At 44.9% G+C, this 24,046-nt stretch overlaps 1 protein-coding gene across 4 annotated transcripts in view; it reads right to left on the bottom strand.

Annotated features, from left to right (window-relative positions):
* Positions 1–834: 834 nt before the first annotated feature.
* Positions 835–24,046, bottom strand: part of LOC119446669 (tyrosine-protein kinase CSK) — a 28,294-nt gene continuing 5,082 nt past the window's right edge. For all 4 annotated transcript variants that reach the window (XM_037711162.2, XM_037711164.2, XM_037711163.2 and 1 more), the window contains exons 5-13: positions 21,815–22,034; positions 20,815–20,980; positions 19,051–19,147; positions 16,581–16,742; positions 15,146–15,245; positions 14,110–14,205; positions 11,078–11,164; positions 10,466–10,600; positions 835–6,429 (exon numbers count right to left, since the gene is read on the bottom strand). In XM_037711162.2, coding sequence (XP_037567090.1) covers positions 6,379–6,429; positions 10,466–10,600; positions 11,078–11,164; positions 14,110–14,205; positions 15,146–15,245; positions 16,581–16,742; positions 19,051–19,147; positions 20,815–20,980; positions 21,815–22,034 — 1,114 coding nt within the window. In that variant the 3' untranslated portion in view covers positions 835–6,378. The remainder of the gene's footprint in view (positions 6,430–10,465; positions 10,601–11,077; positions 11,165–14,109; positions 14,206–15,145; positions 15,246–16,580; positions 16,743–19,050; positions 19,148–20,814; positions 20,981–21,814; positions 22,035–24,046) is intronic.

Genomic DNA, 24,046 nt, shown 5'->3' with positions numbered 1-24,046 from the left:
TTCCCCTTTGCTATTGTTGTTTTTGCCCGAGTTTCCATATATCTATTGCCTTCGTTTAGCCATATAGCAAGGTATTTATACTCCTTTACCTGAGGTATTTCCTGGCCCTCTATTGACGCTGTCTATTCACTGTTTTCATAGAATATCATAACACCCGATTTTTAAGGCTAAATTTCAGATCTAAATTCTCACCTTCCTGTCCACAGATATTAGCCAGACGTTGCATATCACTTTGCATGTTAGCTAGCAACACAATGTCGTCCGCATAAAAAACAAACCTGGAAACTCCTGCTCTACTATTGTACCCGCCTGTTTGTATGAGGGATTAAACCCGATATTGCTTCCCTATAGTGCCCTTTATATCCTTACCATGTACATCATAAACAGTAGAGGCAATAGAGGGCACCCCTGCCTCAGTCCCTTGTTGATATCAACTTGCTCCTCATCCCTTCCCATTCAACGCAAACTGTATTTTCTAGGTAAATCTCCCTCAAAAACTGTATACAGTCATTGCCTATGCCTTCCCCATCCAGAATATCCCGCAATATGTTGCGGTTTACGCTGTCATATGCTCCCGTAATTTCCCCGAAAGCCACATATAGCAGTCTCTTTTCTTCTCTGGCATCTGGTAGCATTGAGCTGAACTAAACACCCCTTCACAAATATCAGCATAGTACGTGAGAGAGCTGGCCTACCACCGCTAGCAGAAAAATGCAATAATGTGGCAAAGAATGCTTCGCATTAAAATAAGATTCCCAGCCTCGACTATTATGGTCAGAAAGCACACATGCCGGATATAACATGTGCTATCAAAGTGATATTCCCAGCATGGTATACAAGCCTGCATCCTGGCAGGAAGTGAAAAGCCTTTAATGTCTCATATTTCAAGACCAGACCAAAAGTTCACAACTGCACAAAGAGCATGTAACAGCCTCACTCATGGCTCACACACCAGTTCCTTGAGCAGCAAACCAATTTCAAAAGAGTCAACTCAAGTGTGAAACAATACACCTTGCGCTCCTCAAAGGCACTGTACTTATCAGAACAGCAAAGTTGGACAAAACTCTTGCCATTAAGCAAATTTGCAGAGAAAAATTACCCCCGCACTTCGTGTTAACTGAGCACATACACAGAAATGGGCAGACAGTAGCCAAACACAGCACAGGAACACAACTCCAGTGATTGTCATAGATTTAAGGACAAAATATCCATTAAAAATGTCACTTTGGGTTCGTGCACACTTTTAAGCCATGAGGAGCATATCTTTTAAAGCTGGCTCATACACAGTCATGCACAATCACGACATAACAATAGGAAATATTCTCCCTCGACCAACACAGCGCTCTAGGCTAATAGCAGTAAAAAATTTTTGGTGGTAGAAGTTCATTGAAATATTTATGCTCTAAATTTTTTTTTCATTATATAAAACTGCCCTGTTATTATGGTAGGGAAGATAGCACACAGATGTTGAAGAGTGTCATGCACTTGGTGAAGGGATTAGTTATGGCATAGGATCTCTGCTTTGTCCGCAGGGAAGTCAGCACTTATTAAAGGGTTCTTTGTGCTGGTACAGTGAGATCGAACACAAAAGCAAAGAAATAGGTTAGGCATATATCAAGAACACTGCTGCAAGTAAATACTTGCTAAGCAACCTCAAATAAATAACAATGCAACATCGCAACTGCACAAACTTAGCCCAACACTATGTTTCTTCAGAAATATGTAAAAGAAAAGAGACATCCCATATCCGCAGGCTCATGAAGCACTGAGGGAACCTCCACTTTGGTCAAACAGAAAGAGCAAGGCCAGCACAGTGTAGACTCATTTCATCAGACTACCACTTCGGACCGGCCGATTCTGGTAATAACGTAAGAGAGGCACTGCTTGGACCAGTAATGAAGCACGAAACTGAATAGAACTGGAATAAGAATGTTACATTACTTCCGCCTAGAACCTTGACACAAATATGTTGAAGACTGCCACACATGCTGGGCTTTCGGAAAGTACCTGCTGCCAAAACAAGTGCCTTGACAAAGGACAGCAATGACCAGCATTCTCCTCTAAGAGGTGTGTAGAGTGCTGCTCAAAGGATGATGACAGCTGTGCAGCAACAAACCAACTTGATGAAAAGACTGGAGCGGCTTCTATTTGCAAGAGCCAGAAACTTGGCATGCCCAGCTCTATATTCATAGCACAATGGCAGATCCTTAAAACCCTGCCTGTCACTACTTTGTCAGATAGTTTAAGTATGATTAGCTGAAAACTATGAGCTCCTTTAAGCCCGTGTGCCTTTACTGGAGGCTTTTCTCTGGGTCCTCTGATCAGCTTGTGATAAAAGCAGCTAAAATTAATGTTAATACTCGTAAAACCAAAGCTGTTATAAACTTACCACTTAATCAAGGAAATAAAGATCTTGTGATGTGCAACAATGCAATACTTAAGTTATTATAACCTACAAAGGCGCCCACACAACACAGTCATTAAACACTTTAGAACATAAAACTGGATGTGGTAATACCTAATTAAGAACAATAAAATTTGCAATCATCAATATATAGCTACTACAACGATCGCTAGCATCTCTATCAACTGGGTGCACTCCAACAAACTCTTTCAAGCTAGTAATGTGACCGTAAAAGAGTGCATGTCAAATATAAAATCAAAATGCTGGCCTAAATATAAATGCTGCTCCATTATTTGAGAGTTTCACTTGGGCTGCGAAGTATAAATTGACTTGTAAAGTGTAAAGGCACAAAATTTTTCGCAATGTTCACTGCTAGTAAACCCGCTTATTAACTTTTCACTGACATCTTCCTTAGTATCAATAACACCTGGCTCTATACCACTGCCTTCAATGAACATTGGGAAAACAAATACAGCCCTCTATTGAAATTGCCCAGTTCCTAGGCAGCACACATCTACTTGAAGCTATAGCATTTAAGTACGTCCCCTGTTCCTTATTGTTTCTTCATCCATGCCCACTATGCTCAACTCCATTACCCCATGGAGAGTGCGCACAGGCAAAAATGAACCATCAAAGGATTGCTCGCAGCTTCATAAGCAAGAAAACGAGCTTGTCGAAACAACCTTTTAAACTACTATTGAGGCATTCCTAATGAAACCTCCGTGCAGGAAGCTCTACATAACAGCTTTTTGTGCACCTGTTATGTTTGTTTTGTGGCAGACAGAGACAACAGTTTACTGAACTTGGCTGTGTACTAGTTTGCCAAAAATTGTGCATAAACAATTTTCCTGCATGTCACTAAGTCTGTGAGTGCTTTTTCATTAAGGGACGCTGAAGGCAAAAAATTAAGTTAAGCTAAGCTGACAGATCAGTGTCCTCAAACAATAAATGTACAACTGCTGCCAAGAACATACCTTACATAAGCGAGAAAGTAATGGGATGAACGCCCAATGCCACCACTTTGAAACTAATTCCCTCGGACACTAGCGCTGGCAATGATGCATGAAGAATAGTTATTCATGGTGGACAATACAGAGGCAAGTCACGAATCAAGAGGCTGTGATTGAAACATGTTCATGCTTCATGGACAGTTAAAATCGAGAGAGACTTGCCATCTTCAACTGACTACTCTTCTCTTTAAAAAAAATTGACGAGTTTTCAGGAATGTGATCTGTCACTCTAGCTAGACTCAATTTCACCTTTAGTGCCCCTTTAAATCAAACATGCGGCGCCACATACTAATATAAGCAAAAGATCAGATTCCGGTCAGGAGACGGCGCGCATCTTGAAAACATTGGGCGGTGAATAATATAAATATCTTTGCTGTGGCACATTGTGGCGCTAGATTAATGCATCTCTGACATGCCAAAGACATCTTTATGATAACATTGCAGCTTGTACACTGGCCATACCTCATATGACAGGCAGTACATTTAGAAAGCTTCAGCGCTGACAGCTAAGAATGGCAGCGACTGTAAAGAGAAGCGAAAGTGGCCTACACGAAAAGCAGCATCACAAAACACAAATGCAATGTAAGAACTGAAAGAAGGGACACAGCCAGGTGTTACGAACGACCAAGCACAGCCAAACGCCGGCCTTGCGCAAAGGCCGAAAATTGGCTGGCGCCGAAAAGAGAAAAGTGTTTAAGAACTCGCAAATTACACCCCTTGCTACAATGCAAATGGATAATGCATCACCAGGGAAGGAACGATTTTTGGCATTTTCACAATAACTTGGCCACATTTCTCATGCCTAAGACAGGCTTATCCCACAGTAAGAAATAGAGCAGTTCTGTTCACTTTAAGCGGAGCTTCTATCCTTGATGTATTATTGTAACAAAACTGCCTCCCATAAAGAGGCTCTCATTTTATATGCTGGGTCAGTTTAGTGATTTCTTTCACATGGTTCTATTATCTTCATGATCACATAAAGCTCACAAGTGGCCGATCCTGGTGATCTAATAGGTCATACTTTGTTTGAACCACTGACAAACAGTGAAAAGGAAAAGAATTGGGATAAAATTGTTACATTATCCCAGGTAAGATGCCACAAAATGTGACTAATTCGAGGTCAACAGCTGGCAGACAAGAATTTGCCATGTCATGCAGTAAAAACAGTTTATAGAGGGCAGCATGAAGCTACAGCAATTACTTAGCAGTTGTGGTGGCCAGTTGTTAGGTTAGCTAGTATGGGCTTTTTGTTGCATCGCATAGCTTTCTTAGCTCTGCAGTTTCACAGTGCATTGTGCACCAACATCACAAAAGTGATTTGCAAGTCCCCTTCATCAAGCACAACTGCTGTTCACTTTGGCACAGCTAAGAATGGAGAAAATGAAACACGCAATTATGGAAAAGCTTTCACACCAAGTTTCTCAATAGATGCCTACAGAAAAGGCAGAAAATGGACAGAACTCTGCTTTCACCTTAATGCGTCTGCTGGGCCCGACACACACAACCACAAAAAAGGCCGCCATTTGTTTTTGCTTACATGGAAGTTAAAAAGTGTGTGCGAGCTGGAAGTTGCAAAAGAGAAAATATATATATGGCCTGCTCTCATCGTACAGACCTTACCAACTTCAGGAAGAAAATGGGGGGATAAATCCAAACTCTGCGTAGAAGAATGCAAGAACAGAAGAAGGTAACAGCAATATTGTTTCTTGGAAGCGTTATTCCATTCGAATGAACACATTGCAACTCATCATGATACAGGACTCGGCCATCTATTTACCTTAGCAGTGCACATGATACCAAACAACAGAAGCTTTAACAGCATAGGAGACTTTCTAAAAAGAAATAAACAAACAAAGAGCTTCAATGCTAACTGCAGAAGTTGCTTCACAACAGTAGAGGAAAATTTCTGGCAGTAATATTACACATACAGACCATCAAAAAAAAAACTTAAATCATTCTGATTGGGTATATTAATTGTTGCTGTTACAAGAAGATATGCATACTTCTCACTCTATCATCTGGCCACGCTGCACTGACTATAACTTATAAAGAAGCCAGTCCATCACGTGCCATTACATTTTGGGTGGGTTCAATAAGAAATTGGTACAGTAACTCCACGTTGGACGATATCACGTTTCTCTGAGCAATACACACTTTGCATGCACTAAAGCGCATGTCCAGCAGAAGTGAAGCAGAAAACAGTGCTCAGCACAGATCTCGGCACAAGGCAATGCATGTACAAACACCTGTATCCAAACTGAGTATCGCTCAAATTGATAAAATAGAAATAAGATGACTGCTCCTGCCCAGAGCAAGCAGGTGTCACAGGGTAAGAAAGAAAAAACGAAAAACCACAACAGAAAAACGAAACCTCGACGCAGAACAGTTGCTCGGCGTGGTCCAGACTTATATAAGAGTGGCACTGAGCATCACCTATGGAGGGATCTGGGTCTGAAGGTAGGCTGTCACCAAGAGTGCAAAGGCACCCGCCACGGAAACCCGCGTTCGGTGCTCTCCTAGGCTGCTCGATGATGGCTTGTGTGCAGTGCTCAAAGCACCACTGCCGCCGCTCCACGCCTTACAGGGGGCAGCCACCTCGGCGGGCCCTGTTTCTGCCCCACCACCGACTGACTCTTGCAGCAGAGTTCTTTCATGCAGACACACATCCGGAACAGGCATTTCTGCATTCAAGAGCAGTGTGCCATTTGAATCCTCAGGTATACTTTGTTCAGCATTCACTGCAGCGTCCTCCACCGCAGTGCTGCTTGCAGCTGCAACACTGACAACAGGAGCGACTGGTACACCGCATTTCAGTCCTTGTGTCTGTTCGAGAGTCAATTCACTGGCAAGAGAGCGGCGCTTGTCAGCTGTCTGGTCCTGCCCACTAGAAGATGGCAAGTGTGCACATGCGTCTGCTGAGCAAGAAGCCGTCGCCACCTCTGGGGCGTCGCTCGTGGGATGCTGTCAGATGGCATTCTGAGCTTCAAGTTTCAAACCCTGCAGTTTGCGTAGCACCTGCACAGCAAGACATCAAGCTGCCTTGTTACAAGTGTTGTCAGGCTCTGCATATCCAAGATGACTGGAAATAAAATCTCCTTGATGGACACCTAGCTATCAGCTTTCATGAAGCACACTCATCAAACATGGTTTGCCATTTAACCCCTGCCTTTAGGTGCTGAGTGCACAATTGTGCATGCCAAGATACAGTCCACGCCTGTTACAACGGATCCACATATGTGCAACATACTTTTGGATATAACAAACAGGGGTGATTGGAGATCACAGGGAGAGGCCTTCGTCCTGCAGTGGACACAAATATAGGCTGATGATGATAGTATTATCAATGTAACCAATTCTGCTTTTAGCAGACCCGGTTATAACGGACTATTGGCTACAACGGACAAATGTTTGGGCAGACTTTGTCTACATGATGTAAAATACAATGCACAGCTATTTGTTGCATGCAACTATTTTTGCCCACATGCGGAATTTGGAAAAATACATTTTTTCTTAAGGAACGAATACACTAGCAGCAAGTTCGTGCTACAGATTTGACAGCAGTTGTCGCTTGTCGCGAAAAATAAAATTAAGACATTGGTTTATACTAATAGCCACTGATTTGTGTGAGGAACAAACTGTATCCGTCGTTTGTGTCATCGGCAGAGGCGACGTGCTCGGGCCAGGCAGATGGCACAACAGCACTGGCTGGCCGGCTCCCCACCATTGTGCCAACCATTAATCTTGCCGTTGCGCGGATGTATAATGCTCTAGTATGGGAAACTGCCATTTGTCAGCAACCTGCGTCTGGAAACCAGCGAACAGAAAGACTCCGTGCCTTATGGTTGTACGGTCACCGCACATGCTGTTTACGTATTTAGTTTAATTTTAATGTTCTTATTGTTTCTGATTTCGCTTAGGGGTCAGACTGTGGTACTAGTATATGCAAAGTTTCACCATCTCACATACCACATCCGCAATTTTGGATAGAACAAACTTCAGGTATAACGGACCTTTCTCGCTGGATTATCACGGTCCGTTGTAACGCGCGTCGACTGTTGTGCATAAAAAGCAAGAGCACTGATAAAATATTAATATTTAAAATATGTCACATACATCTCTAAACACTCCTGGACAATTGGACCTGTGCTGCAAGTTTGAGTAATGTGCAAAATGTTTTAGCAAAAGCGAGTTGGAAGGTAAAGGGCTGGGTGTTTGCTCTCGGTGTCAGTACTTTTATCGTTTTTCACGTTTTACAGCAGGCATATTTTCAAGTGGTTAGATATAGGTGCTTTCCAATTATGCTAGACTTAAGATAGTTGATACCATATCCGATGTTCTTGAAAGAGTTCTCACGGGCAGTTCACATTCTGTAAACTTGACAAAAGTCACTGAATTTAAAATTCTTATTCTAGTATGCAGCTCTGCAGTTTTCATGATTGTGAAGATGCAAGAGGTATAGTGAAACTTGTTGTTAATTTTCAATGCACCAAATTAATTGGCACCGGAAGGGGTTTATAACTCAACACCAAAGTGCAATAAAAAGCATCTCTACAAAGAAACATACAGTTGCCGACCAATTTCTCGGACTTTGTGGGGACCGAAAAATAGTCAGAAAAATTGAACAGTCTGAAAAACTCGTTCACCCTAAAAAATAAAATTTATTAGGCTTAGAGTGGCATTAAAAAAATCTTTAATAATGCCCTGCCTTATACTACGCTTGGAGGCGATCAGATTTGCTTGGACTTGCGCAGTACTGACGTCGTCTCCGCATACAGTCAACAAAAGCGTCACCGCACTAACGGAGATCACCATGCAGATACAAGAAACGAGCCCCATTATTACCGCTCTGCCGGCAGCGCGCTGTTCGCTCCGGCAGTCCCATTCGGCGGGTGGCCTTGCGGAGATGTGTAATCTTGCTAACTCTGTAACGGGTCAGCAGCGGCGCGCTGCCGGAGCTGATCGCGGAGGCTACGCTTCACACCACTTAGCTTATGCGAAGGCACAAAAGGTGGCGCCGATCACACAAATGCGAAGCCGCAAACGTCTCCGAGGCACACACACCAAATGTGAAATAGCAACCGAAACTTACAAATAATAAGTAAGGAAAACGGATTTCGCAAACTGATTATGACGATAGTGCTGACTGAAAAAAGAAAGTGCCGTCCCCTAGAGCGTTTTGTCAGCTAAGGAAGAGCGGGCATGGCCTCAGAGACAGAAAGATGGCGCACGCTCTGCGTGCCTCTTCTTATCTTGGAGGCTATACAGCGGGCCATTGGAAGCCAAGCCTGGGCAAGCCAGCGGAAACTCCAATATGGCGGCCTTAAAGAACGCATGAAGGAAGGAAAAAGATAAAAGGGACTGCAACGCGACTGACGCTGACTGTGGTGGCCCAACACGTGGTGAAAACGTCAGAGCACGGAGGATACATCAGAGCGTGAGGTAGGTATTAGTACTCCCGGCTAACTTTTTTTCAATACCCATTCGAAACCATTTGAAACTCTCGAAATAAACAAAAACAAAACCAAGGAAAAATCTTTTTCCTTCCTGCATGTGAGCAGCTGCCGGCCGAATGCGCACCAAATAAAAACTACCGGTAAGCAAACGTGTCGGCAAATCTCGATTCTCCGTGACCTCGACGCAAGAGGTCACGTGTTGGGCCACCACTGCTGGCTACACGACGCGTTTGCTTGCCAAGGCTGGCTGCATGACGTAATGTTCTCTACTATATTTTTCCTTCCTAAATGCAAGAATGGGTCGCGTGAGGGGGAATACTCGTCTTGACAGATAATAATGCTTGGTGATCTCATTATACGTGATCAATGGTTCCCCGCGGGGTAGGGGGGCTGCGGAGGCGGCGCGGTCAGTGAGTCCTCGTGCGGCGTCGTGCGCGCTCTCGTTAGGGTTAGAGGGAGAGCCCTCAGTCGACCCCAAGTGAGCAGGAAACCAAATGAGAGAATGCGGAGAGATACTTTTCAAGCTTTGGAGAATGTGAAGGGCCTGAGAGGAGAACATCCCGGTTTGGTAGGCCTTAATGGCCACCTTAGAATCGCTATATATTGCCTCTCTGCGACCATCGAGCAAAGCCAGCACGATTGCAACCTGTTCGGCTACTAAGGGCTTTGAAGTGCATACTGTAGCGCAGCATTTTATTGTGATAGCAATCTTATGGACGCTCCAGGTGCATTTCTGCCGTGGTAGTAGTTGTCACTTTGAGGTCACGTATAAAGTCCAAACACGATAACATCGTCGCCGCGCGCTGTATGCTGTATGTGCGAGTGAAAGCTTGCAAGGGTCAGCCGACGTTTGTGGCTCAATCCAATCTTGCGCGTGCGAGGAAGAAAGGCGGGGCGGAGGGCACCTATCTTGAAAGCAATCTGCAACGTGGAGAAAGTGCGCATTCGCGCGGGCCTTGTTTTCAAAGCGATCTGCGATGTGAACAAAGTGCAACTAGCATCGGTAGCTTCGTGTGCGCTGTGCTTTCGGCTTTTCGGTCGCGTTAACGGCACGGAGGTCAATTCGCTCGCTGCTCTTGCTGCGCCTCCTGACTCCAATGTTGTGACATCCAAGTTTCCGCGGTCATCGAGAGAGATGTGTTCATATTTACCTGTGCACGCTTTACACCGTGCTTGTTCACTAGGTTAGTAAGCGAATGTTAACAACTTTATACGACCAATAAAACTACTATCCTTAGTTCATATAGATGTCTACTAATTTGCAATCGCAATCGATGCTTCGCCTATCGGGTGAAACTGCGACATTTTTTTTTTCATTCCGCCAGTGTGCTTGCGGTCGTGGTGTTGTCGTAGTGTTCTGTTCGAAGATGCCGTCGTCGCGCCAAGTGAAGATAACCAATTTTTTGCTGCCTACCCGCAAATAAAGCCTGTCTGAGAGTGTATGTTTGAGAGCATTGACGTAATTCTTTTCCGGCCGGTAAGTAGCCGCTCAAGTGACATTGGCAGTTAATCCGTACATCGTTTAGTACATACCTATACGTCGTTCCCGGCCGACTACGTATTAACGAGGTTTGACTGTAACTATGTGTGTATAGTACCTGCGCAAAGGTGGGTCTCTCCTGGGGTTCCTCCTGCCAGGCAGCACGCATGAGCTCGTACACTTCACTAGGACAGCCCTCGGGCGATTCCATGCGGTAGCCCTTGCTCACGTGACGCACCACATCTGCAAGGGGCTGCAAGCATGCACAACACGTCACTGCAGCTCGTTTCCCCCTTGTCATCACAAAGCTGCTCTTGCACTATGCATAATGACTGTGTCCAATTGCTTCTTGAATCTGATGATTACAGCAAGCTTTTAGGGCAACAGCACACTCACTGCATTCAGTTTACATTGCAACAGTGCCCATAGATATTACTGATTGTTTGCATGATTCATGGGTTTTGATGTCCCAAAGCAACAATGAAGCTATGAGAGAGGCCGTAGTGGAGGTCGGTGCTGGAGGGAAAGAGAAAAAAAGTATATACAGAGAAAAGGGATGTGAAATATTTTAAGAAGTCAAATAGACACAAGGAAAAGCAGGTTACTTGGTCACAGCTCTTCGTGCAAGTTCATTGACTTCAAGATGCGCAGGCAGGGTGAAGCAAATTTCCTGTTATCATGCGAAAGAGTGAAAAAAAAAACAACAAAAAAACTGACTGCTGCAACTCACAATTCGAGGGTAGGGTACCCGGCCGAACGAGTAGATCTCCCATAGCAGAATGCCAAAACTCCACATGTCTGACTTGTTGGAGAATTTCTGCACAGAAGAGTTCGAATGGCAGCAGTTGGGGGAGGGCAATAATCGACACACCACATCCAATGCTCACAGGTCACTTGTGAATGTTGTTGCCAATATATTAACATAATTACCAAGCAATACATCCAGCAGAGCCACATGCATGGACTTGCACTAAACTTTTCTTGCAAGCACAGCAGTGCAGGTATTCACTCTCAGTATGGCAACATCAAAGCACATACAGATGCTGACTGATAATTTTGACCCAGCAGGAACTATGTAAAACTCCTAATAGCCGAAAGTACAACAATCGCAAGAAAATAAGTGTCTTATTACACAAGACCGAAAAAGCCTGTAACACATTGCTGCACGCATGTACGCTTGCTTGTGACCTGGTCAGTGTGTATTTCAACCAATGTGATGCTGCAGCTACAGGTAGACGAAAGTACTGTCATAGCATGCACCAAATCTCCATCTGCTGGGAGCCTGAACAGAGATTGACTGCATTCTGTCATTGACTCGTAATGTCAGAGATTGACTTGCAACAGTCATTTTCCAGCACTTTTCTCACTTTATCACTGCCCTTGTCAACACCAACATTGAGCGTTGGCACCATTTGAAGCTGATTGACAATTCTGAGGGACAAAGTTTTGTAACAGCAGACAACGAAGTTGCCCGTGACCATGTTGTTACTTAAAGGGACACTAAAAGGAAACAATCAGTTTAGATAAAGTATTCTTTCAAAACTTAAATTCTTGCTAATTTCGCAGTAGTAGGTCAGTTAGTAAAGGGTCCCTGAAACAGTAAAACATTCATGCCACAATTTAACTCTGTCCGTACCACGCCCATTGGGCATGGTTAGCCCTCTATCGACAGTTTGAAATGCCGCTTTCGAGACCTTCCACGCCGCTCACAGACATACTGCACTATCGGACATGAAGGAGAACTATACTTTAGTTTTCTAAGCAGTTCGCTTTTTCCCCGCGAGGTGATGATTTTTAAAAGCGCTCCAAAGTTTCGCGATCGTCAAAGGAGAAAAAAAAAATGGCCGCCCACTATCAATGGTTTGAAACACCGCTTTCGAGACCTTCCGGGCTGCTCAAGGACACACTGCGCCATCGAACGTGAAAGAGGAGAAACTATATTTTTGTTTTCTAAGCAGTTCACTTTTTTCCCATAAAGCGGTGATATTTAAATGCACTCAGAAGCTTCACGATCGTCAAAGCAGAATGTAAAAATGTCCGGCATCGGAAACGGCACGCGTGCTTTGGGAGATTGCAGATATTACGATTCCGCTGCCTCTGCGGCTGAGCGAGTCAGAGGAGGCTGAATTTTCGTCGAACTTTGAATCTGAAAGCAACGACGACGCAAACCACCCTGAAACGCCTAACTGCAGTGCTTGCAGTTAAATTTTTGTACCGAAATACCTGCTCAACGAAAATTTTCATTTTTTCGGAGATAGTGCATAATAGTAGACGGCAGTACATTTTATTTATCTCATAACTTTCGTAAAATTTTTTTTCCTAGTAGATACAAGCATGTGCCATTCGCTCCCTTCCTCTGGACGATTTCTTGCTCAAGCTTGACTGTTATTGATTTATTTTTTGTGTTGTTTGTTCTTGCTTCGTGCTGCTTATATTTGCAATTTGTGTACGCTCTACAGCTGTATAATTCCCCACTCCTGCCATAGCCCTAACAGGGCTGCAGTATGTAAAAATAAATAAAAAATAAATAAAATAAATGTCTTTACAAACTATTCCAACTCATCCTCTGGTCCTGGTAAGCTGTATGCATTAGTATTTCATGGCATCAAGCTCTCGTTAATACGGACTGGGCAGGCCATGTAATGCGTAGGATGGATAACCAGTGGACCATTAGGGTTACAGAATACGAAGAGAAGGGAAGCGCAGTCGAGGTCGGCAGAAAACCAGATGGGATGATGAAGTTAGGAAATTTGCAGGCGCAAGTTGGAAAATGCTAGCGCAAGACAGGGGTAATTGGAGATCGCAGGGAGAGGCCTTCGTCCTGCAGTGGACATAAAATATAGGCTGATGATGATGATGATATGGCTGCACATCAATTAAATAGGACAACCTTTAGAGCGCAGCGAGCATGCAGCACTGCAGATGTGTGTCGCAAAAAAGCAAAAGCGGCACTAGTGCCCAAGTTGTGGAGGTCTCGTGTCTTACAGGAGTATCGACCATTGTGGGTTCGGGCTCAGCAGCCACAGGGCCACATCAGCGGTCGCCTTGAATAATCTATTGCGCTGCTAGATCACCCTGTGCCAAGAGCGAAAAATACAGAAGGGGGCGCCGCTAGCACGTCGCTGTGAGAGGATGGCTCTCCAGGACACACTGCTAGGGAAAAGTCCCCCACTGGTACAGTCGCCAACTGATTTTCCGGACTTCGCGCGGACCGAAAAATAGTCCGAAAAATCGAACAGTACAAAAAACTCGTTCACCATAAAAAAACGAAATTTATTGGGCTTAGATTGGCATAAAAAAATGTTTAATAATTCCCTGCCTCATACTACGCTTGCAGGCGATCACATTTGCTTGGATTTGCGCAAGACTGATGTCGTATCCACATACAGTCGACAAGAGCGTCATGGCATTGGCGATCTCTCTTAGCAGAGATCGCCACGGAGGTCGAAGAAAGAGCCCCATTACTTCGCACGTGGCCTCCGCTCGGATCCGAAGTAACGGATCCGAGCGGAGTAACGAAGTAACGAGGTTTTACTATATGCACATTCGCTCATGTACCTGCTCTGGTTGCATATCTGTTCAAATTCAACTGGATGTATACATCTGTTCGAGAAATGAGGCTTCAGCATGTTCTGGACCGAAAACTAATGCACCGAAAAATCACTGGTCCCTAGGAAACTTTGATAACGTTTATTGATTGTGTTCCCAATGAGGTATAATAAATTTCCTCTGTCAAAGCACACAACTAGTTTCACCACTTACGTTGCACTTGAGGGCTTCGGGGGCAGTCCATTTGATAGGAAACTTGCCACCCTCTAGATTGTCACTTTCGTCTTTTGCCAGGCCAAAGTCGGACACCTGCAAACAAAAAAGGAATTCATTCTATTGCAATAGCAATCATACAGACACTCCAGGCGAATTTTTGGCATCGTTGCCCCACCAAGTACGATAGTAGCGTGCCTTGCGTGCCTTTTATTGTGGTTGAGAGGAAAAGCGTTCGAGGGTGAACCAAGACAGATGGTGGTTTGACGTGCACCATCCTACCATGTCCCCTATGCAGGAGGTCACATGACCAAACGCGTACTAGAGAGGGGGGGAGGAGGGCAGAGGGCAGGTGAGTGGCCATCTCCTCCTCTACCTTGGTGGTGGCTGTGCATGGCTGTCCGTGTGGCTGAGAGGTTCACATGCGCTGTCTTCCGATGTGCCTAGTATTGAAGGTCCCGCAATCTCAAATGTTCGACATGTTTCAAGTTAGAGGCAGCCCGACGTGTTCATTACCCGACGCCAGCGCTCTTCATCACGCCAGCATTGTGACAGCGAGTGTTTGCGGTCATCGAGTGAGAGCTGTTCATGTTTGCTTGTGCATGCATGACACCATGCTTGTTAATTGCATTAGTAGCTGATTGTTTACTGTAATTTACACGGCCGATAAACTACGAACCGTACTTTATGTATTTGTCTAATACTTTGCTATCACTATAAATGCTTCGCCTTTCGGGCGAAACTGCAAATTTTACAGCACTTAACTGTAATGGCACCAAAACAGCCAGACAAACAAGAAAATAAGACCTTGGATGCTATCCTGGATATTGTCAAATTCTGCCATATCAAATTCGCCATGTTGTCAGCCATGATTGACTCGGAGGGCTGCTACGGCATCTATGATTGGCTCAAAATGCCACCATTAGAGAATTTGCCGATGTCCAGAATACTGCCACACGTAACAAAAAATAACCTGAAGTGCATGTTGCACAAGGAGCTGAGCTAACAGGACATTCGAGTTTCAGAGCATGCACACCTTGGCCAGGCAGTCATCCGAGATGAGCACGTTCCGAGCAGCCAGGTCTCGATGCACCACGTGCTTGGACTCCAGGTACGCCATGCCCGCACATGTGTCACTGCAGTCGAGAGGTTTGTAACAAAATAGACAGCACAGACAATACAAAAATTAATACAGCACCACCAAAATGAAAAAGTACACTGAGCGTTCCAAGCACAAAAGGGGCTTGGAAACAATTCTTAAATGCATGATACAAATCTTCCAGATTGTTATACAGTCACATCTCGATAACTCGAACTCGAAGGAGCCCAAAAATTTGGTCGAATTAAAAGAAGGGCTTATTTTTGAAGTATTAGTGCACGATAGCACGCTGCACGAACGGTGCGAGTCATGAAATATCGTGGCGCGCAAGCACACAGCGAGCGAGGACCACGAAACTGCCCACGCCGGCCAACGCTCGCTTCCCGATAATGGCAGAAAACGGAACTTCAAGGAGTGGGCTAAGTTGGCTCCGGGCCGGCGGGGCTGACGCACACCGAGACCATCCAAGGTGGGGGAGGAGGGCGAGACGGAAGCGGATTTGGCCTCGCAACTCCACCGCTTCGGTGACAGTGGCTTAGGTGGCTCCCCTCGCCCTCCCTCGTAACTCCCTAACCTTCGACTGTCTCCGTGCGCGCCCGCAACAGTGCAGGCGCCAGCTTAACCCACTCCCTGAAGTTTCGTTCTCCGCCGTTGTCGGGAAGCGAGCGTTGGCCGGCGTGGGTAGTTTCGTTGGCTGGACTGGGCCTCCACTGCTGCTTTCCTCTGCGCCGCAGCATGCGTGATTGAAACGTAGGCACATACACTTGGAATTTCACTATCCTGTTCCTGCAAATACTTGACATTCCGCTACACATGAGCCCACGTGCAAATCAAATAGGTTAAATGGCTTTTGGCCTACAATGTCATAAATGACAAAGAAATTATACGGACCAGAGTGGTTGAGTATGGCAAATGAACACCTGATCAGAATGCCTGAACTGGCAGCAGCCCATTGAGAAGAACAGAGGAAAGTGTCGCACATTGAGGCCTTTAATGGACACAGCAGTTTAAACATCCGCTTGCACCTGTGAGCTGACATTCATACAACAAAACATTCCTACAACACTCACTTCCCTTCCTCACAAAAGGCTTTATCTTGCACAGTATGCCTCACCAAAGTACCGTATTTATTTGATTATAAGGTGGTCATGATTATAAGGCGAGGGTTCACGAAGTGAAACCTCGCTGTCATTTTTTTAAATCGCTTACCGAATGAACAGGTGCATCTTATATACGTTTTTATAAGAAAACTGCAGTTTTTAGGGGGGTGCGACTTATAGACCGGTAAATACAGTAGTATCTAGAGTAAAAAGTGAAAAGCTGCATTGCAGCCGCATTTTGTGCATTACAAATTCGAACCATGGCTACTCACGTGGCAAAGTTGATCTGATCGACGCGCGTGACATGGAGCCGTCCCCGGGAACGCAAGTAGTCCACCAGGGAACCTTTGGCCATATACTCAGTGACAATTTGCAGCGAGTTCTCCTCAATGACCAGGCCAAGAAGCTGGACGAGGTTTGGGTGACGTAGGGACCTGCAATGTTTTTCACAGCAGTGACTATTTGGGCATTCTCCTGGCAGCGGCAGCCAGAACTTGCTACACAATTTAGCAGAGGCAGGGGAAAATCTTGAAATCATGACAAAAACAAGCAGATGCATGCTGCAAACTAAATATGCAGCACAGTGGACTGAAGTCATTTTGCTGCCAATGCATATACAAAGAAATCTTAGACAAGAAAGCTTAAAGCACTACTTTGCTATGTCTTACTATTATTCTTCCAACATGGTGAGCAGCGCAAATGACAGGACAAGAGTGAATGCATGAATGCACAAGACAGATTTGCTGCCCCTTGTCCCATTGTCTGCACAGTTTGCTATGTTGAACGAGAACCAACCAGCTCAGCTTAGGTTTCTAGTGCAGTCCATTTTTCCTACACGTTTTATTTTTTTTTAAAGAGAACTTCATGTTGGGCAAGTTGGTATATATTCATTATAACTATCTTAAGGTGCCAAAAAACGCCATATCCACTAAGCCACCACATAGTCTGTACTGTTAATCACGCCAACAGTTGCTCAAAAGGCAAAGATGTAGACAAAAGCTGTAGAGGTGGCTAGGGTTACTCTTATGATGCACAGAAATGCCATCAGCAGGCATCCACTTCATTGGTACTTAAAATAAAGAAAAAGTTCTTGGCACTCTTTCTTCTGACTTGTTTTTGTTTTTTCTTTTTTAAAAAGACTGTATATCTCAGCATGTTGCTTGGGAGCCATGACCATCAATGAAAAAGAAAAGTGCATAAGGTGCATACAAGTACATAAATGAGTATAAAACAAGGCAAGGAGATTTTAGACCTTGTACCATACTTATTCGAATATAAGCTGAGGTTTTTCCACAGAATCCTAAGCCCTGAAATAAGCCCCTGCCTTATATGTGAGGCTGATAGTTACTGTTTCAATATGGCTATCCAGATTCTAGATGGCAGCACAAACTGTAACAACTAATAAATCTTGGTAGATGAGGTAGCACCACTTTGTTGCACGTATAACCCACACTGAGAATTTCTTTAATTTAACGGTAAGGCGGGGTGCGGGTTGCAGTGAATGACCGATTTTTTGGACATGCCTGATAATTCGGACACCCTTGCAGCATCGCCGCACATCCCATAGAGCAACATATGTGGACGTCTGAAATTTGAAATTTCAGATGCTGAAACCCTTTTTTGTCCGATTTTGGCCGTGACCGCAGGATCAAAACGATGTTAATCAAAGCCTTCCCTGATGTCATTTGAATTATTTTGCAGGCTCAAACCAGCACTCCCGCATGCCGATCTGCTGGCAGCCGTGCCCACCATGTGCTCTGCAAAACTAGGCTTAACTGCCTTGACGTTCGCTACTGAGCTTCCAGCGGTTCAGTGCAGTGTTTTTCATTGCAAGGATTTGCCGCTGTTAACAATGCCGCCTTCATCATCCTGGCCAGTGGCTTCGAAGCGCAAGGGCCTAAAAAGAGTTGCGTAGTTTTGGTTTCAAAAAGTCAGCTTCACCGCAATACAGTAGAGTTAACGGTCAAGCATACACAATGTATTGCGGTGAAGTATACGATGAGTAGGCCACTGTTAAGGGGCACAGTATGGGTTCCTTAATTTTACATGTGTGCTCCCGCCATCTCCTGTCACAGTACGAGCACCGAAACGGCTAATAAGTGTACTGGCAGGATTTTAGAGCTACTTCAGACATGGCTGTGGCAATGTAAGGCCTTGGGGGCAATAAAAGGCATGAATTTTTTTTTTTTTTTTTTTTTTTTTTGGGGGGGGGGCTGCTTGATTTTTTACACATTTTCGCGGTCCCTAGGGAGTCCGAAAAATTGGACGTTGACTGTATATGTGAAATTCGCATACAACCCGCACTGGTTATTCCAGGGCTTGCAATTATTCAGTATTTCGGGCAATCCTCGCCAAGTCTGAATAATCAGTCTGTCTGCTACTCTACATTGCATAATATTAGTGTGCATATTTAAGTTTTTCCTCAGGTTCCCCAACTGCACCGTTGCCTTATAATCGAATAAATACAGTATGTCCTCACATATAAACCCAAAATGACGAGACGCAAAAGTTGCCATGAGTTGGCATTCGCAATGACTGTGCTCCAACCCACCCCTTAGGAGGAAATATTCTGAGGGCAAATACCGGACACATTTAGCCTTTCATTATTTTGTGAGCTTTTTCCAGCACATCTCTCTAAACGTTATAGAATGACAACAAGGCTATCAGGCATGACTCATGTAAAAAGAAATGTCTAGAAACATCAAGAAAAGCCAAGCTGGAAATATTACAAAAGTCCCTTACGTCATAAGTGATGCCTCAGCGATGAGCATATTCTTGCCAGACTCCTTGATCTTTTTTACTGCTACCTTCTGGCCTTTGTAGTTTGCAAGCAAGACATCTGTGGACAAGAAAGACAAAGAAGAAAGAAGCATTCGAACCACCTGCAAGAAAAAGTGGTGCTGTGAACAGAAGTAACCCTTGGAAGATGTCACTCCCTCTCTATGGATGGTTAAAAAAAAAGTCGCAGTTTTGCCCGAAAGGTGAAGCATTGATTGCGATAGCAAATTAGTGGACAGCTATACAAAGTAAGAATAGTAGTTTTATCGGTCATATAAACTTGTAAACATAGGCACACTAAATTAATAAACATGGTGTCTCGCACGCACAAGCAAACATGAACACATCTCACTCGATGAACATGGAAACACTGTCAAAACACTGGAGTCAGCGCGGCAGCAGCAGCAAGCGAATGGAACTTTATGCCGGCGCTCGCATCAGGGCGATCTTAGCCGTGAAAACGGAGGGAGGGCGGTCTCTACCCCAGCCACAGATGCTTTTCAAGATACAGCCACCCGAGCGCAACCGCGCAGCGCAATACATGGCCTCCCCCTCCCCCCTCTCCCCCCCCCCCCCCCCTCCTCTGGAGCCTTCCGGCCTGACGGGACTGCGCGGCCGCAGTCGAGCGCGGTCTCTCTATCTGCCCACCCTCCCCCTGGAGCTTTCCGGCCCGGCGGGAGCATGCGGCCACTGTAAAGCGAGGCCCCTCCACCTGCCTACCCTCCATCCGGAGCGTTGTGCATGAATGGAATACTGTGCACTTCATTCCCGCCCTTGCCGGCTCACTGTCGCACGCTTTTACTCACACATAAAGTGCACGGCGCGCGGCGATGTTTTTATCACCTGTGGACTTTATACGGAATCTCACGGCAACAAAGATGGCAGGAATGCGCCTGGAGTGTCCATATAATTGCTTATATCGCAATAAAATATGAGGGAACAGCATTCTAATCAGCAGGTGCATGGTAAAGAAAAAAAAAAGAATAAGAAGAGGGGAGGGAGGGGGCAACGAGCTTTTATTTTAAACCATCCCACAGCTCATATGGATTGTAGATATATGTATGTGCCTTTTGGAACAACATGACATTTTTCTAAAGCAAAAGTTCAGACGACTGAAGGAATGAATTTGCAAAAGCTCTAGATGCAAGAAAATGTGCAATGTGCTCATTTTTCAGTAGTGGCCATAAGTGACAAGACCACGATTTCAACATCCATCTACATACAGACTTCCCAACACCCCGGCTTGCCAACTGTCTTGCACTTGGGCTGACTGACAGAAGCTGTTATGCCCCCAAAGGCACGTTGGCATTGGGAGCATGCAAAAATGCATACAAACTTTCACATGCACTTGCTCTAGTTCACACTGCTTTACATATACACAAATACAGTCACATTGGCCCATAGTGAAGCTCTTGAAACTGGTGACAAAGGAAGGCAGCTGCACAGGTCTACAAGCAGTGGCTCATGCACATTACCTTCACAGTGGATGCACTTTGACCCAGGAACCACCCACAACTGTAATCTGCTATTTAAAGCCCCTTATGACCAATAAAGATGCTTAGAAATTGTGCCACAACCAGCTTTGTGGGTTCACTACATTATTCGGCCTACCTCAGTTAAGTGCTTTTTTACCCTTCACAGCTTTGCATGCACAACAGTGGTTTGATCAAGACAGCACTGATAGGCAATGAGAGAGGTAAGAGCTGAGAAATACAACAGCAAGCTCACCTCCAAACTCGCCCTTGCCAATGTTCTCGATCACTTGTAAGTCCTGCTTCTTGATTGCCCAGCCAGCCATCTCGAAGGCTCGGTGGTCGATTGCCAGCTCACCACCTTGCTTGGGCACCGAACGCGACAGACGTGTGCACAGCCCATCCGCATCTTGCTCATAATGCTAGTTTCAAGAAAATAAGATGAAATTTCAAGATTCATTGCAGTGTTCTGCATGCAAAGTGACTAGCAGACTTAGACAACAAGCAGACAAAACATGCCCACAGTAAAATAAAATAATTACTGGGCCAGTTGAAGTGAAAACATGATGAAAATGAAACATGATGAAAATGTAGCACATTGGTGAGTAGTCTTCATCAAGAACAGGCACCAGGAAAATCCGTTAGCTTAGGAACGAAATATTATTTAATAATTCAACCTTTCAAACAAGGTGAACTGCACAGCATCAGAAATTAAGCTTCAAGTCTGCGTAAACTTGGTGATAGTGGCAATCAGCCTCGAGCACTTCAGTTAAATTCGCCCAGGCAGGGTGCACAGCACACGCACGTGCCACGGTGGCCCGATGCAGACTTCCCCTTGATCGGAAGTGCTGTCGACTTATAAAGCCTTGGCCTGACATGCGCCAACGTGCACAGAAAACCGCATGACTAGTTTGCCACCATCACAGCTGTAGCGCAATGTAGAGGTGGTTGCATGTTGATTGTTGTGGCAAACAATCAATGGGATCTCGGCAATCCCCACACGCCAAAGCATGGAACACAATAGGAGAGAAACAGAGACACAATGACATGTGTCACTGCCTTCACTGTTGTGTCCCTTGTTTTAGCACTATACCTTTCCCCATGTCTACACAAAATGCAACAGGCACGCACATTCCATAGATCAGTATGCGTGCCGCCACTGCAGCACCGACAAACACCTACTGCGAGATAGTACAGCGGCCAGCTGCAAAAATTCACTAGATGAATTAGGCCATGCATAGCATTGCACCACACACCTCAATGAGCTGCGGCAGCCCTTCAAAGTACTCCTCCTCATCAATTGTGAGCTTGCCCATGCGGTAGATGACACGATAGTGCTCCACCTTAGACCGGAAGCAGACACACAGCGTGTAGTCACCAGGGTAGTTGGTGCTTTCGCGCACCAGGAAGAGCCCGTCTTCCCGAGGCTGCAGCAACATCTCTGCTCGCTCACGGCTAATCTTTCCATGAAACCATCTGGGCAAAAAGAAAGGAATAGAGGTTAACGAGCACTCACTTACAACTACACATGACCAACAAGCACTCGTAAGATTTATTGCAAGAAAGCATCACAATAAACAAAAATTTCAGTTCGTCAATCTGGCCCAACTAGTTTCAATTAGTAAAGCTGAATTTTACCAATTAATAACAAAATAAATATCATAAGAGACTTATTGACCATGGCTGTGCAGACTACCATTGAAACATGAGTGCCCTGTTGAAGAGAAAATTATCGTAAATTAAGAATCTGGACCCATGTAGTAGCATTAGGCACAGGACAGCAGTGACCTTGCTGTGCCTGCAGCCTGAAGGACGGGTGGCTATGCAGTCGTGAGCAGAAGTATGAAGACCACAGATGTCACACGAAAAACAAAAATTTTCATTGTAGCCTAGGCCACAGTTTAAAATATATATACACTTTAGGTACACTTTATGTACACTTCTCGGCTTGCTTGTGAGACGTGACTGATCAGATCAAGTAGAAACGGTATGCGTTTATCGGCCTGGTGACGTCAGTGGATAACTATTGGCTCGACGACGCAACTTTAGTTAGAATGCGGGCGAGAGCTTGCATAGACAAGGAATGCGCGCATAACACAAGCAACGAGAGAATGGTGTCTGCGCATGGCGTCGTGGCGCCGCATCTGCTCTGTCGAGGCGATTCCCTCTCCCCCACGCTTTCCCCCTCACCACGGTGACCTACTTTCACGTGCCACTCAATCATTTTGGATTTCCCGCGAAGCGCCGGTTGCTATACTGACAGGAGATAAAACCAATAAAACCTTTTCTGTCTTAAAGTTGCATCACACTGCCGATCGGTATCAGTCCGTTCCGTTCGGATCCCTGTATGCATACGGTGTGGTATGCACACAGCTGCTCAGCAGGAACGCTGGTGTTTGTGTGCACAACATTCATACGAGCAGTGGAACACAAAACGCTTAACTGGCTCCGGTGCACAGCCAATTGAGCGAAGCATGAGGGTACACCCTGTGGGCTTCCACATTTTTGCAGCTAAATGTACTGTATGTCTCTCTAACCCTCCCAAGAGCGGGCTGTGCATACGCTTCGATACCATGACAACACAAAGATTCCACCGCTGACAGCACAAATTTGTCTCGAGCATCAGTACGATTGCTATCGTAATAAGACAAATATATGTTTCAGAAGACATGCTAAGGTTGAAGACTGGGTGTGTTGGTTTAGCTTCTAGATGTTTGGATTGTGCAACATTTTGACAGGACACACAGAAGAGAAACACACAATGGAGTGCTTGTGTGTGTTTCGGAGAAGACACCACAGTTACCTCACAAGAACACAGCAGGCTTTTTAATTTGTTTTTAGACATTAGTAAAATTTTACATACAAAACAAGAAACCTTCCCTTTTTACCTTATTGTAACATAATTTGGTAGCAAGAACAGGTGCCACAAAAATGCTTTAGCTGTTGTGAAGTGTCAATGGCAAAGTTGACCTCTTGAAGGTTTCTAACATACCACTTTACAGCTTCTATCCACAGCTGACTCCAAGCTACTTCGGCGGATAACTTGTGTAAATATTTGCAGTTTCGCTTTGCTTGCACCTTCCAGCTCAATCCACAGTGATACTAATTCTTGGAATTATGTTAAACAGCATATACCATCCAATCAGAGCCACAACATCATGCGAGTAATGCGCTCTTTTGCTCGTCTTCGAACAACACTATATAAAACAGTGCAACCATATATCTGTGATGTTTCGCTCTGCAGCTCACCTATATGAATAAAGGTGTGAATTCTAACTAGTAGTCAAGGAACATCTTAGACAGGAGCAGCACAAATGATATGACAAACAAGTGGCAAAGAGCACTCTGTATGTTTACCACTCGCTTGTAACTTCTTTTGCACTGTTCCCATCAAAGGTGAACAAAGGCTACTCCTTCATTCATCAAGCAGATGAGTACTGTTGACGACACAATACTATAAGGATTAAGATAGGATGTGTAATGGCTAA

The sequence above is a fragment of the Dermacentor silvarum genome, chromosome 3 (genome assembly GCF_013339745.2).
Source record: "Dermacentor silvarum isolate Dsil-2018 chromosome 3, BIME_Dsil_1.4, whole genome shotgun sequence".
In the NCBI taxonomy this organism is placed as follows: domain Eukaryota; kingdom Metazoa; phylum Arthropoda; class Arachnida; order Ixodida; family Ixodidae; genus Dermacentor; species Dermacentor silvarum.
This window is presented reverse-complemented; position numbering and strand designations above follow the sequence as displayed.